A 16,037-nucleotide genomic window follows, 5' to 3' on the forward strand; every position below is an offset into this window, starting at 1 on the left:
GGGATGAGCTTGGAGACTCATTGACGTACGGTATGAGTAGGGAATTGTCTGTGTGAAGCTTCAGTTCCAGTAATCAGCTGACAGGAGTGGTTCCCAGTGGTTCTTCTGCTGGATTCTGGTCCAGAAAACTGCTGCTTACTGGATATTTTCCCTTCTTCAGACCTTCTCTGGAAACCCTGGAGATGGTTCGGTGTGAAAATCCCAGTTTAGACTCAGATAAACAACCTTAAATCTTCTTTCTTCCTCGTTCTGATGCTTAGTTTGAACTTCAGAAAGTCGTCTTCACCGTCTGTCCATGCTGCCACGTGATTGGTTGGTTGGATATACATATGCGTAACAAGTGAGGAAACAGCTGATATAGTTAAGTGCTTTTTATTCTGGATTTAGATTAAATCATGGAACATATAAAGAAGGATGGACAGATGATGAAAGAGTTTCTAAAATCTCCGCAGTCATTAAAGAATTATGTTTATTGTTGCATCACTGAGTGGATAATGACCGACTTGTCGGCCATCGTTCCTGTAATACCTGCAGAAACAAAGGACTACGGTGTGATGTGTGTGTCTGCATGAACACGGACATGTCCTGACACACACTCTGCATACAGTCTGACAGCTCAGACACACCCATAACACACACACCAAACAAACCATTACACACACAAAGTTGGCTCCCACGAATTAGTATGCGAGCCATCTCATATCAGACTGATGGAGGAGAAGGAACAGAGAGTGATTGTTGTAAGGCCAGGGGGAAGAAAACACACCGTTTTCCAGCTGATTAAGTTTTCCAATTTCATTGAGACGCTCCCGTAACCTACTTCAATTAAAAGACCACTCCAGAGACGCACACACTGTGTGTGTGTGTGTGTGTGTGTGTGTGTGTGTGTGTGTGTGTGTGTGTGTGTGTGTGTGTGTGAGAGAGAGCGAGAGAGAGAGCGTATGCAGAGCTGATGCTCGTATTTTATTGACTGGAAAATTGAATGAAATTGTTTCTTTCAAACAGTCTGTTCTCCTCGTCCCTCTCTCCTCCACCGCTTGTTCCTTCCTCCTCCTCCTCCTCCTTGCTCCATCATACCCTTTCTTTCTTTCTTTCTCTCTCTTTCTTTCTCTCTTTCTTTCTTTCTTTCTGTATTTCTTTCTTTCTGTTTCTCTTTCTGTATTTCTTTCTTTCTTTCTGTTTCTCTTTCTTTCTTTCTGTATTTCTTTCTTTCTGTATTTCTTTCTTTCTGTATTTCTTTCTTTCTGTTTCTCTTTCTTTCTTTCTGTATTTCTTTCTTTCTGTTTCTCTTTCTTTCTTTCTGTATTTCTTTCTTTCTGTATTTCTTTCTTTCTGTTTCTCTTTCTTTCTTTCTGTATTTCTTTCTTTCTGTTTCTTTCTTTCTTTCTGTATTTCTTTCTTTCTTTCTGTTTCTCTTTCTTTCTGTATTTCTTTCTTTCTGTTTCTCTTTCTTTCTGTATTTCTTTCTTTCTGTTTCTCTTTCTTTCTGTATTTCTTTCTTTCTTTCTGTTTCTCTTTCTTTCTTTCTGTATTTCTTTCTTTCTGTTTCTTTCTTTCTTTCTGTATTTCTTTCTTTCTTTCTGTATTTCTTTCTTTCTGTTTTTCTGCAGGGAGGCAGGGAGCGAGGGAGGGAGGCAGGGAGGGAGGGAGGGAGGCAGGGAGGGAGGAGGTGACAATTCACGTGAAGATACAGGAACGTGCAGCCAGACCGGCTCTGTGGCATCGTGCTATATTCCAGATGAAATTACCCTCCTGGTTCTTCACACAGGCCAGGGGTGCCCAAAGTTGGTCCTCGAGGATCGCTGTCCTTCAGGTTTTCCATGTATCCCTGCTCCAACACGCCTGGCTTCCACTAAATGGATGAAAGGCCCATGAAGTTCTGCACAATTAGTTTAAATCCGGCGTGTTGGAGCAGTGATGCAGGAAAACCTGCAGGATTGTGGCTCTGGAGGACCGGAACAGACGACTGACAGACTTTTCAGTTCCTTCAGTACAGAAATAACCAATTCCCGCTCATTGCGTGTCTAAACAGGAGAACCATTTCCAGGTTTTTTTTTTGTTAGGTTGGAACGAGGAGGAAAATACAAGAAGCTGAAAGATCCTACATTCATCTGGAAGATGGAGAAGGAATGCAGAGGAGGAGGAGGAGGAGAGGGACCTGGAAGTTCATCAGATTGTTTCAACTCATTTTTACTTCTATCAAACTCCAGGAGTTTTTCCAGTTATTACGTTTTTCATGCAGATCTTAAATAGAGTACTGTTCTTGTTTAAATCGTTAAATTCCTGTGAATATAAAACCTGTTTTATGTTCAAAGTGTTTTCGCTCCCTTCAACCTTCCCACCCATCCAGAGTCAGTATTCCCAGTCTGGGAATTCTCCCTTCTTATCTTCATTCTGCTGTTTTTCATCCTTGCTGCTGTTTCTTTTGTTTTCTTGATCTTTAGGTTATTTTTGGACTGAAGCAGATCAGATTAAATATGTTAACATTAGATTGATGTCTGAGAGGAAATCCTAAAATAAAAATAAAACAGAAACTAAACACACAAAGAAAACAAACAAGTTTTTCTCAGCAAACAGCTTCGCGTCCTCAGTCCCCATCAACCTGTTTCCACAATCCAGTATTTTTAGGACCAAAACGCCGTTTGGTTCTGAATCTTCAAGCTGCAGTATGAAGCACACATCGGGAGGTGTTCAGGAGGGTCTGGGAAGGTCAAACGCTTACAGAAATAAATGAAATGAAATGAAAATACTTTATTCATCCAAAGAGGGAAATTATATTAAATTAATTTTTAAAAATTCAAAACGGTGTCGGCTCAAGTTGGTGCTGAAAATCAAACTTGGCTTGAAAAACAAATCAATGTTCTCTGATGTTGAATGACGAGGACCAACAAACATACTGATGTTGAATTACAGTTAAAATTTAATAAATACAGATTTAACGAAAATAATTTATAATGGTGACAGTTTTCTGTCAAAGATGTGATTGTCAACTCACAATCAGGTGCGTGGCGGTCGGGGGGGGTTGCAGGGTGCAATTTGAAATAATTTGCGTATAATTTGCATGAGTTTTTCTCTTTTATGGGTCTGGAATTTATGTTACACCTGCTGCAACACCTGCATGCAGGTGGATCTGTTCTGTTGCTCTTTACCTGGAATAAGTGTAACTGGAGCTGCGTTTCCATCCCATTACCATTCCATTCATGTTCTTATTTCTTCATAAAAGGAAATTTAGCCCTTCATGGGGCAAGTGACTGTTTTTTAATCACTTTGTTTTCTTTCATATTCAGCATGAAACTTTTTTTTTCAATGGAGGTCTTGGTACATACCAGAAGGACAATTTTAGGTTAAAATTTCTAATTTCAAGGTGTTTCATTGAGTGCCCTAAAGGGTTAAGAACGGTTCAGTTTAACATGAGTTACACTATTTCTGAAACAACTATTTAATTTGATAACAAAATAATCAGATAATCACTCTAGAAGAAAAAGAAATAATTGAGCGTCTTTGTAAAAATGTTTAAACCTCTGTTGGATGATGTCTGCAGGAGAAAGCAACATGATGATCAATACAATCAGACTCAGGAGGACCCGTTTCACTCAACACAACCAGAACCAGAACCTGAAACTGGATCACACAAAGAGGTAAATATACAGTGACTTGTCAGATTATCCAACCTCGCAGTATTTTTCTTTTCTCTTTAATTTGGTCTGCATGTTAGTTTCTGGGTGGATTTCATAAAAAGATTTTATACCAGAGGGGTCCAAAATGGTGAAGAAAACATAAAATAAACTAATAATTATTTAAAAAGATCCTGGAAAGTTCAGGCTTTAGGAGGAGGATTAGGTAAAACACAGAAACACAGGCCTGAAAATTCACAGGAGATCTCCAACCAGTGTGCCCACAGTGAGCTACTGGTTCTGTGATGAACTTATCACTGGAAATTCCATTAACATGAAAGGACAGCTGTATTTCTTTCAGGATATAAATGATTTTATGAGTTCAACCGAGAGTTTAACAGCCGGAAAATGTCACAGACAAAACAAAACGTTCTTGTTTTATAGATCTATGGAACAACCATCTCATTGTCCCAAGTACCTGCAGTCGTACAGCCTTGGTGAGCTGTGAAGAGCAGGGGGAAACTCCCAGAGATGGACCAGTTTTCTGCTTTAATACAACACAAGCAGAGGATGGTAAAAGAGCCAAAGATAGCACTCAAATAATAGTAACCCTAAAAAACAGTACCACAGTAGAAATAAAAAGAAATCTATAACTGTACTGAAGTAATGTTAAAACATTTTGACTGTAAGACACTGAAGTAATGAGTAACTGGGTAAGAGTAAATGAAGTAAAAAGTGAGAGAAATTACCAAAACCATTTCCATCATTCATTATCTGTGAAAGATGGTAGCTAATACTAATGTGTAGAAAACGTTATGGTCCGATTAGCTTTTGCAAGTTAATCCTGAATTATTCCTCCCCAGAAAATAGTCGTCTGATTCGTTTACGCTAGCTAACGCTAATTCATGCCTCCGCAGAAAATTGTATAGTGAGCCAATTAGCTTATGCTAGCTAACGCTGATTTATTCCTCAGCAGAAAATTGTATAGTGGGCCAATTAGCTTATGCTAGCTAACGCTGATTCAATCCACAGCAGAAAATTGTATAGTGGGCCAATTAGCTTATGCTAGCTAACGCTGATTCATTCCTCAGCAGAAAATTGTATAGTGGGCCAATTAGCTTATGCTAGCTAACGCTGATTTATTCATCAGCAGAAAATTGTATAGTGGGCCAATTAGCTTATGCTAGCTAACGCTAATTCATTCCTCTGCAGAAAATTGTGGTGTGATTAGCTCCGGCTAGCTAACGCTGATATATTCATCAGCGGAATATTGTATAGTGGGCCAATTAGCTAATGCTAGCTAACGCTGACTCATGCCTCCATAGAAAATTGTATAGTGGGCTGATTAGCTAAAGGTGGCTAACATTAATTATTTCTCCTGCTGATTAGTCTATAATATCTAATGCTAATGTGTAGAAAATGTCTTGTGGGCTGATTAGCTTATGGTAGCAAATGATGATTCATTCCTCCAATGAAAATTTATACACCATTTACAGTGACGTTACATTGTTTGTCTTGCCGCCATACTGGGTGGCAAAAAGCTAGCTGCCGCTATCATGTGACTGTTTGTTGTTAACTGTTAGCATCAAGGCAGCCATTAGCAAACTTCCCAAACCATTTCAGCGCGTATGTGGTTAGGTTAGACGTCCACATTTAAAAAGAACGTGTGACTGTTGGTGCTGAAGTATGAGATAGTAGTCCTGCCATAATCTAAAACTGAAAGAATATGTTTTGAAAGCTTGAAAGTCAGTGTTTGAAAACTGAGAAGTCTGAAAATAAGTTTTAAAACCTTGAAAAGTATTTTGAATGTCTGAAAAAAGTTTGAATCTTTGCAAGCATAATTTTGTATTGGAATTTTCAAACGTTTGGACACACTTTCCCATAGGATATAATGGAAAAGTGTCTTCAAACTTTTGACTGGTAGTGTACATAAACACATACATAAATTTTCATAAGTTCAACATGCATTACACATTACAGAGTTTCAGCTTCATATGTTCAGAGATTCAAACCTCTCGTTGCAACCTTGTTGTTTTAAAGTCGACATTTTCAGAGTTTCAGATATGGACTGTTGTCCTAGCACATTAGTTTGCAAAAAAAAACTTCCAAAACCTTGTAATATGACATCTGAAAACTGCTTTCTGCAGGTTTGCAAAAAAAGTTTTGAAACTTTTCAAAACTTATTCAGACTTGCAAAACTTTATTTCAGGTTTTCATTTTTCAAACACTTTCACAGAAAACGCTTCAAACACTTTCAAAGTTTCAAACAGTTTTCCTTCAGTTTTAGATTGCAGCAGGATTCTAATCCCATACTCAAGACCCGTTTGATTTTACTAAATCCTTTAAAAACCTCCAAAACTACCAACTGATGGCAACATTGCAACACAATTTATTCACACATTAGAGATCCTGACTTTACCTTCCGCCTACTGTCAGCAGTCCTGAGGAATTTAGTTTCTTCCTCTGCAAACATCGTTTTGCAGGCAGGCATTCAGTTTTTGGTAATTATGGTAATAATTATCTGAATATGTGAATTTTATCCTGGATATTGTGGAAATGTCTGGTTTTCTGGTTCAGTCTGGTTTTCAGGACATATAAATAGAGCATGTTGGAGTCTACCCTCTGAGCCTTGCCATTTTTCTTCTCTTTCCGCTGTAATCCACCCATCCATCCATCCTGTCCTCCTCCACAGGGATCCTTCCTCCTCCTCTTCCTCAGGGAGGACCCTTTCCTCCAGCCTGACCCTTTGACCTGAACCAAGCACACAAACATTTATGTAGGAAAATCCACTCTCATTTTCTTCTGAAAGATGAAGCCGAGCTCCAGATGTACAGAAAGCTGCTTCCTTTCCCAGACCTGCATCTTAATTTATTCTGACTCGGTTCTACAAACTGGTTCTGGTTCAGTTTCAGTGCCAGGAGTCAAAATAGAGGAAAAGTCTAACTAAAATGGATCAACCACAAAGTTCCTGCATCCTTGGGCCACTTCGACTGATCAGCAGTCCAGTCAGAGAGACATCAGTCACATCTGATCTGGTTCTGTCAGAGAGAAGCTGCAATCAGCTCTACATGGTGAAAAGGTGTCAGTTTGTCACCAAATCTGGTTATTTCTATGATTTAAACCAAGTTTCTGAATCTAGAAAGCTCAGAGGAGCTAAAAACAGACACACAGAATGTTAAAAATAAAGTCTTGTTCAGCCTACAAATACAAACGAAGACAGAATCATCCCACCAGAACGATGTTCGTAGTGTACGGTAATGTTGACCCCAAAGCTCCATCAGATATCTTCATCTGTAGAATCACAACTGGGTGTCAGGGGATGAGGAATGACAAGGAATGACAAGGAATGACGAGGAATGACGAGGAATGATGAGGATGACAAGGAATAATGAGGAATGACAAGGAATAACAAGGAATGACGAGGAATAACGAGGAGTGACGAGGAATAACGAGGAATGACGAGGAATAACAAGGAGTGACGAGGAATGACAAGGAATGACAAGGAATAACGAGGAATGACGAGGAATAACAAGGAGTGACGAGGGATGACAAGGAGTGACGAGGAATAACGAGGAATGATGAGGAATAACGAGGAGTGACGAGGGATGACAAGGAGTGACGAGGAATAACGAGGAATGATGAGGAATAACGAGGAGTGACGAGGGATGACAAGGAGTGACGAGGAATAACGAGGAATGATGAGGAATAACGAGGAGTGACGAGGGATGACAAGGAGTGACGAGGAATAACGAGGAATGATGAGGAATAACGAGGAGTGACGAGGGATGACAAGGAGTGACGAGGAAATAACGAGGAATGATGAGGAATAACGAGGAGTGACGAGGGATGACAAGGAGTGACGAGGAATAACGTGGAATGATGAGGAATAACGAGGAGTGACGAGGGATGACAAGGAGTGACGAGGAATAACGAGGAATGATGAGGAATAACAAGGAGTGACGAGGGATGACAAGGAGTGACGAGGAATAACGAGGAATGATGAGGAATAACAAGGAGTGACGAGGGATGACAAGGAGTGACGAGGAATAACGAGGAATGATGAGGAATAACAAGGAGTGACGAGGGATGACAAGGAGTGACGAGGAATGATGAGGAATAACTAGGAGTGACGAGGGATGACAAGGAGTGACGAGGAATAACGAGGAATGATGAGGAATAACTAGGAGTGACGAGGGATGACAAGGAGTGACGAGGAATAACGAGGAATGATGAGGAATAACAAGGAGTGACGAGGGATGACAAGGAGTGACGAGGAATAACGAGGAATGATGAGGAATAACTAGGAGTGACGAGGGATGACAAGGAGTGACGAGGAATAACGAGGAATGATGAGGAATAACTAGGAGTGACGAGGGATGACAAGGAGTGACGAGGAATAACGTGGAATGATGAGGAATAACGAGGAATGACGAGAAATAATGAGGAATGACAAGGAATGACAAGGAGTGATGAGGAATGACGAGGAATAACGAGGAATGACGAGGAATGACGAGGGGCGTGACATCATTCTGGACCGAGACTGTGTTCCTGCTGCACTTCTTAAACAAATCAGACTTTTTTAAAAGATGTTTTATTCTCCACCAGATGCAAAAAATGATTGGATCTGCATCACATCGTTGTGGGCTGGTAGATCATCAGAACTTTGACCGAATTCTTCCACGTTTTTCCTGTGAGTTGTTTCTCCCATCCGGAGCTGCCTATTATCCCACTCATGTAAGCTTTTGTTGTGTTTACCAGCAGTGCAGGTAAAGATCGTCCACTGAGACAGACCGAGACTGAATCCACTTCTTCAATCCGAATCAGAATCCGTATTCACATTTCCCCAAACCAAGTGGACTTTCCAAGCAAACGGCTGATGTCAATGTGCCTTGAGAAACCTACAGAGATGCTGCAGCGTGCTACGAAGGAGCCTGATAGTAGATACAATAAAAAAGCTAGAAAAAGATTTCAGGGAACATAAACTGGGTCTGGGATGTAGAAGCAGAAATAAAAAACCTGCATGTTGAATTACTGAATTCTGTTTTCAGAGGTCTGCTGACCAACCAAACAATGAGGCCTGCGTCCATCGTTAGAGACGCAGCTGCGGCGAATAGCCGCCAGAATGTGGGACTCTACTGTATTTTCATGTGATAAACAATTTCCCCACTGTGGGACTAATAAACATTTTCTTATTCTTATTATTTATAATACGAGTGTTTTCTAGACGTTGCTTGATTCAGGATTTTCCACTTCCTGTGGATGATTTTCCGCGGCTTTTTGAAGCTCTTCGCCCACATTTCTCATTCTAATTCGCTCTGCATGTCGTTTGCATCAAAAAGGGAGGTTATATTTTCTTTTTAATTATTTGTAAAAAGATATCTGCCTCCTCCATCATCCAAACATACAACGCCATCTTAATTTGAGAGGAACTGGTCACATGACCCTCGATGTCACATGACAGATAAATATTATAGCTATACTTGACACGTCTGAAAAACCTCCTCAAACATTTTAGAGATATTTGAGACATTATTTGAAATACAGGTGTTTCCACGAGCAGTTTTTTATTGCGATATTTAGGTTTTGTGCAGCTTCGGGGATAATGGAAACACAGCTGTGGAGCTAATTGGTCCTCAGTCTGTTGAGCAACTCAATTATTCCAGTTAATACCAGAAACACCACGACGCCTCAGACGGCAGATCTGAGGATCAAAGTGTTTCCCAGCAACGTTGACCTCGGAGCTGAACAGCAGACGTTTTATGAGACGAAGACTTCAGGAGCCGAACCGATGGAACAGCTGAGAGGTCGGAGAGGTGGACGACATGACCACATTGTGTTGCTTTGGCCAGAACTCTAAAGATTCAGTTCAAAGCAAACCAGAAGCTCCCAGAACCAGACCAGCACACCCAGATATGGAAGTCTACGCTTATATATATCTATATATATATATATATAGATATATATATATAAATGTATAGAAAATGTGTGACTCCCAATGTGAACCAGTTTGTATTTTTTTTTCAAGGCTCCCCATTGTGACCAGAAGCAGATTTATGTTCCCACCACATGAATAACACACACACACACGCACACACACACACACACACACACACACACACAAAGATGCAAACACACCATTCTCTCATTTTACAACCCAAGCATAACATGTATGCTTTCTCTACACACACACACACACACACACACACACACACACGTCCTGCTGTGAGCCCAGTGCCAAGCAGCACAGTCGGACATGAAATACTGTCCAATTCAAACATCCATCTGCTTTGCTCACACTCCGCCTTTTTCTCTCGCTCTTTCTTTCTTCTTATCCCTCCATCTTCTTCATCATTACTCCTCCTCCTCGTATCACCATTCCTGCTCCACGTGTAGTAAATCACACTTCCTCTCGGTGTGTCTGTCTCCGTAACGCAGCAGAAAACACAAAGCAGGGGCGGAGAAGGCGCTAGTTCCATCTCATGTTGAGTAAAACAGACGCTGTGTGGGGACGGTAGGAAGGAAACAGCAGCAGACAGACAGATGGAGCTGGAATTAAAACACACTGACCATGTTTACATGACAATTTTCATTCCACATTGAAGGTAAATCTGCTTTAAACAGATTAAAAAAAAACAACAATGTACACTCCAAATTTCCAAAAATATTGAATTCAGAATGAAAGTTAATTCTGAAATAAGGGATTTATTCCCATTTTAAATCCAAACTGATTCCTTTCTGTCATGTAGACGTTCATTCTGCTTTGAATTAATTCCAGTTGTTCTGCTCATGCGCCTTACATCGTCCCGTCACGATGATGCACGTATTCCACGCCGTCTTCTGCCTCCCATCTCGGTACTTTGTCTTCCTCCTCAGCTGCTGGAATGGTGCAGCAGTATGTCCGAGTCCGGTTGCTGCTACAAAATTAAAATAAAAGTTAAAAGTGGAAATGGTTCCACTAACCATGTAGTTTTCCATGTTGTAGCTGAAAAGACAAGAAGCAGAAAGTGGAGTTGGTTTTTTACCGGTCGACATAAGTACAACACATCTGCCCTCTGTCCAATCAGAACCCTTCCCAACCCACCCAGCTGAAGTGGAATTAAGTAAACATGTTTTGTCTCTAAACTTCAGTTCAGTATTACTGTTTAAATGTAAACTCTTTTAAAAACTTCTTCCTGTGTCTGAACGTCCACCCTGTTCCCTAAGCCCTCATTTACTGCACGCCGGCACGATGTCGCACACTACAGCCTCGTCTCAGTTCACCTTCTGCACACTTCCAACTGCAGATTCGTCGGTTGCATGCATCATAGTGGCGCCAAGTGCTGTCCCAGTTCAATGGCTCCTGATGGAGATGTTGTCCTGAAGCTACTGGAGGATCCTGATGGAGATGTTGTCCTGAAGCTACTGGAGGATCCTGATGGAGATGTTGTCCTGCTGCTACTGGAGGATCCTGATGGAGATGTTGTCCTGCTGCTACTGGAGGATCCTGATGGAGATGTTGTCCTGAAGCTACTGGAGGATCCTGATGGAGATGTTGTCCTGAAGCTACTGGAGGATCCTGATGGAGATGTTGTCCTGAAGCTACTGGAGGATCCTGATGGAGCTGTTGTCCTGAAGCTACTGGAGGATCCTGATGGAGATGTTGTCCTGCTGCTACTGGAGGATCCTGATGGAGATGTTGTCCTGAAGCTACTGGAGGATCCTGATGGAGATGTTGTCCTGCTGCTACTGGAGGATCCTGATGGAGATGTTGTCCTGAAGCTACTGGAGGATCCTGATGGAGATGTTGTCCTGAAGCTACTGGAGGATCCTGATGGAGATGTTGTCCTGCTGCTACTGGAGGATCCTGATGGAGATGTTGTCCTGCTGCTACTGGAGGATCCTGATGGAGATGTTGTCCTGAAGCTACTGGAGGATCCTGATGGAGATGTTGTCCTGCTGCTTCTGGAGGATCCTGATGGAGATGTTGTCCTGCTGCTACTGGAGGATCCTGATGGAGATGTTGTCCTGAAGCTACTGGAGGATCCTGATGGAGATGTTGTCCTGAAGCTACTGGAGGATCCTGATGGAGATGTTGTCCTGAAGCTACTGGAGGATCCTGATGGAGATGTTGTCCTGCTGCTTCTGGAGGATCCTGATGGAGATGTTGTCCTGCTGCTACTGGAGGATCCTGATGGAGATGTTGTCCTGAAGCTACTGGAGGATCCTGATGGAGATGTTGTCCTGAAGCTACTGGAGGATCCTGATGGAGATGTTGTCCTGAAGCTACTGGAGGATCCTGATGGAGATGTTGTCCTGAAGCTACTGGAGGATCCTGATGGAGATGTTGTCCTGCTGCTACTGGAGGATCCTGATGGAGATGTTGTCCTGAAGCTACTGGAGGATCCTGATGGAGATGTTGTCCTGAAGCTACTGGAGGATCCTGATGGAGATGTTGTCCTGCTGCTACTGGAGGATCCTGATGGAGATGTTGTCCTGAAGCTACTGGAGGATCCTGATGGAGATGTTGTCCTGCTGCTACTGGAGGATCCTGATGGAGATGTTGTCCTGAAGCTACTGGAGGATCCTGATGGAGATGTTGTCCTGCTGCTACTGGAGGATCCTGATGGAGATGTTGTCCTGAAGCTACTGGAGGATCCTGATGGAGATGTTGTCCTGAAGCTACTGGAGGATCCTGATGGAGATGTTGTCCTGAAGCTACTGGAGGATCCTGATGGAGATGTTGTCCTGAAGCTACTGGAGGATCCTGATGGAGATGTTGTCCTGCTGCTACTGGAGGATCCTGATGGAGATGTTGTCCTGAAGCTACTGGAGGATCCTGATGGAGATGTTGTCCTGCTGCTACTGGAGGATCCTGATGGAGATGTTGTCCTGAAGCTACTGGAGGATCCTGATGGAGATGTTGTCCTGAAGCTACTGGAGGATCCTGATGGAGATGTTGTCCTGAAGCTACTGGAGGATCCTGATGGAGATGTTGTCCTGCTGCTTCTGGAGGATCCTGATGGAGATGTTGTCCCGAAGCTACTGGAGGATCCTGATGGAGATGTTGTCCTGCTGCTACTGGAGGATCCTGATGGAGATGTTGTCCTGCTGCTTCTGGAGGATCCTGATGGAGATGTTGTCCTGCTGCTACTGGAGGATCCTGATGGAGATGTTGTCCTGCTGCTACTGGAGGATCCTGATGGAGATGTTGTCCTGAAGCTACTGGAGGATCCTGATGGAGATGTTGTCCTGCTGCTACTGGAGGATCCTGATGGAGATGTTGTCCCGAAGCTACTGGAGGATCCTGATGGAGATGTTGTCCTGCTGCTACTGGAGGATCCTGATGGAGATGTTGTCCTGCTGCTTCTGGAGGATCCTGATGGAGATGTTGTCCTGCTGCTACTGGAGGATCCTGATGGAGATGTTGTCCTGAAACTACTGGAGGATCCTGATGGAGATGTTGTCCTGAAGCTACTGGAGGATCCTGATGGAGATGTTGTCCTGAAGCTACTGGAGGATCCTGATGGAGATGTTGTCCTGCTGCTACTGGAGGATCCTGATGGAGATGTTGTCCTGAAGCTACTGGAGGATCCTGATGGAGATGTTGTCCTGCTGCTACTGGAGGATCCTGATGGAGATGTTGTCCTGCTGCTTCTGGAGGATCCTGATGGAGATGTTGTCCTGCTGCTACTGGAGGATCCTGATGGAGATGTTGTCCTGAAACTACTGGAGGATCCTGATGGAGATGTTGTCCTGCTGATACTGGAGGATCCTGATGGAGATGCTGTCCTGAAGCTACTGGAGGATCCTGATGGAGATGTTGTCCTGCTGCTACTGGAGGATCCTGATGGAGATGTTGTCCTGAAGCTACTGGAGGATCCTGATGGAGATGTTGTCCTGCTGCTACTGGAGGATCCTGATGGAGATGTTGTCCTGAAGCTACTGGAGGATCCTGATGGAGATGTTGTCCTGAAGCTACTGGAGGATCCTGATGGAGATGTTGTCCTGAAGCTACTGGAGGATCCTGATGGAGATGTTGTCCTGAAACTACTGGAGGATCCTGATGGAGATGTTGTCCTGAAACTACTGGAGGATCCTGATGGAGATGTTGTCCTGAAGCTACTGGAGGATCCTGATGGAGATGTTGTCCTGAAGCTACTGGAGGATCCTGATGGAGATGTTGTCCTGAAGCTACTGGAGGATCCTGATGGAGATGTTGTCCTGAAGCTACTGGAGGATCCTGATGGAGATGTTGTCCTGAAGCTACTGGAGGATCCTGATGGAGATGTTGTCCTGAAGCTACTGGAGGATCCTGATGGAGATGTTGTCCTGAAGCTACTGGAGGATCCTGATGGAGATGTTGTCCTGCTGCTACTGGAGGATCCTGATGGAGATGTTGTCCTGAAGCTACTGGAGGATCCTGATGGAGATGTTGTCCTGAAGCTACTGGAGGATCCTGATGGAGATGTTGTCCTGAAGCTACTGGAGGATCCTGATGGAGATGTTGTCCTGCTGCTACTGGAGGATCGTGATGGAGATGTTGTCCTGAAGCTACTGGAGGATCCTGATGGAGATGTTGTCCTTCTGCTACTGGAGGATCCTGATGGAGATGTTGTCCTGCTGCTACTGGAGGATCCTGATGGAGATGTTGTCCTGAAACTACTGGAGGATCCTGATGGAGATGTTGTCCTGCTGCTACTGGAGGATCCTGATGGAGATGTTGTCCTGCTGCTACTGGAGGATCCTGATGGAGATGTTGTCCTGCTGCTACTGGAGGATCCTGATGGAGATGTTGTCCTGCTGCTACTGGAGGATCCTGATGGAGATGTTGTCCTGAAGCTACTGGAGGATCCTGATAGAGATGTTGTCCTGAAACTACTGGAGGATCCTGATGGAGATGTTGTCCTGAAGCTACTGGAGGATCCTGATGGAGATGTTGTCCTGAAGCTACTGGAGGATCCTGATGGAGATGTTGTCCTGCTGCTACTGGAGGATCCTGATGGAGATGTTGTCCTGAAGCTACTGGAGGATCCTGATGGAGATGTTGTCCTGAAGCTACTGGAGGATCCTGATGGAGATGTTGTCCTTCTGCTACTGGAGGATCCTGATGGAGATGTTGTCCTGCTGCTACTGGAGGATCCTGATGGAGATGTTGTCCTGAAACTACTGGAGGATCCTGATGGAGATGTTGTCCTGCTGCTACTGGAGGATCCTGATGGAGATGTTGTCCTGCTGCTACTGGAGAATCCTGATGGAGATGTTGTCCTGCTGCTACTGGAGGATCCTGATGGAGATGTTGTCCTGCTTCTACTGGAGGATCCTGATGGAGATGTTGTCCTGCTGCTACTGGAGGATCCTGATGGAGATGTTGTCCTGAAGCTACTGGAGGATCCTGATGGAGATGTTGTCCTGAAGCTACTGGAGGATCCTGATGGAGATGTTGTCCTGAAACTACTGGAGGATCCTGATGGAGATGTTGTCCTGAATCTACTGGAGGATCCTGATGGAGATGTTGTCCTGAAGCTACTGGAGGATCCTGATGGAGATGTTGTCCTGCTGCTACTGGAGGATCCTGATGGAGATGTTGTCCTGAAGCTACTGGAGGATCCTGATGGAGATGTCCTGCTGCTACTGGAGGATCCTGATGGAGATGTTGTCCTGAAGCTACTGGAGGATCCTGATGGAGATGTTGTCCTGCTGCTACTGGAGGATCCTGATGGAGATGTTGTCCTGAAGCTACTGGAGGATCCTGATGGAGATGTTGTCCTGCTGCTACTGGAGGATCCTGATGGAGATGTTGTCCTGAAGCTACTGGAGGATCCTGATGGAGATGTTGTCCTGAAGCTACTGGAGGATCCTGATGGAGATGTTGTCCTTCTGCTACTGGAGGATCCTGATGGAGATGTTGTCCTGAAGCTACTGGAGGATCCTGATGGAGATGTTGTCCTGAAGCTACTGGAGGATCCTGATGGAGATGTTGTCCTGAAGCTACTGGAGGATCCTGATGGAGATGTTGTCCTGAAGCTACTGGAGGATCCTGATGGAGATGTTGTCCTGAAGCTACTGGAGGATCCTGATGGAGATGTTGTCCTGAAGCTACTGGAGGATCCTGATGGAGATGTTGTCCTGCTGCTACTGGAGGATCCTGATGGAGATGTTGTCCTGAAGCTACTGGAGGATCCTGATGGAGATGTTGTCCTGAAGCTACTGGAGGATCCTGATGGAGATGTTGTCCTGAAGCTACTGGAGGATCCTGATGGAGATGTTGTCCTGCTGCTACTGGAGGATCGTGATGGAGATGTTGTCCTGAAGCTACTGGAGGATCCTGATGGAGATGTTGTCCTTCTGCTACTGGAGGATCCTGATGGAGATGTTGTCCTGCTGCTACTGGAGGATCCTGATGGAGATGTTGTCCTGAAACTACTGGAGGATCCTGATGGAGAT

The 16,037-nt window shown here is 43.9% G+C and overlaps 1 protein-coding gene across 1 annotated transcript in view; it reads left to right on the forward strand.

The window, feature by feature from the left end:
* The window catches only part of LOC306765248 (uncharacterized protein), a gene marked incomplete at its 5' end in the record, with an annotated part of 107,413 nt that overhangs the window by 38,341 nt on the left and 53,035 nt on the right, over positions 1-16,037 (forward strand). The window contains 2 exons of the mRNA XM_079252652.1: positions 1-30; positions 1,611-1,784. The exon at positions 1-30 is cut by the window's left edge and continues 44 nt beyond it. Of these exons, the coding sequence (XP_079108778.1) occupies positions 1-30; positions 1,611-1,784 (204 nt within the window). The remainder of the gene's footprint in view (positions 31-1,610; positions 1,785-16,037) is intronic.

The sequence above is a fragment of the Telmatherina bonti genome, assembly GCF_933228915.1.
Source record: "Telmatherina bonti genome assembly, chromosome: 14".
NCBI lineage: Eukaryota > Metazoa > Chordata > Actinopteri > Atheriniformes > Telmatherinidae > Telmatherina > Telmatherina bonti.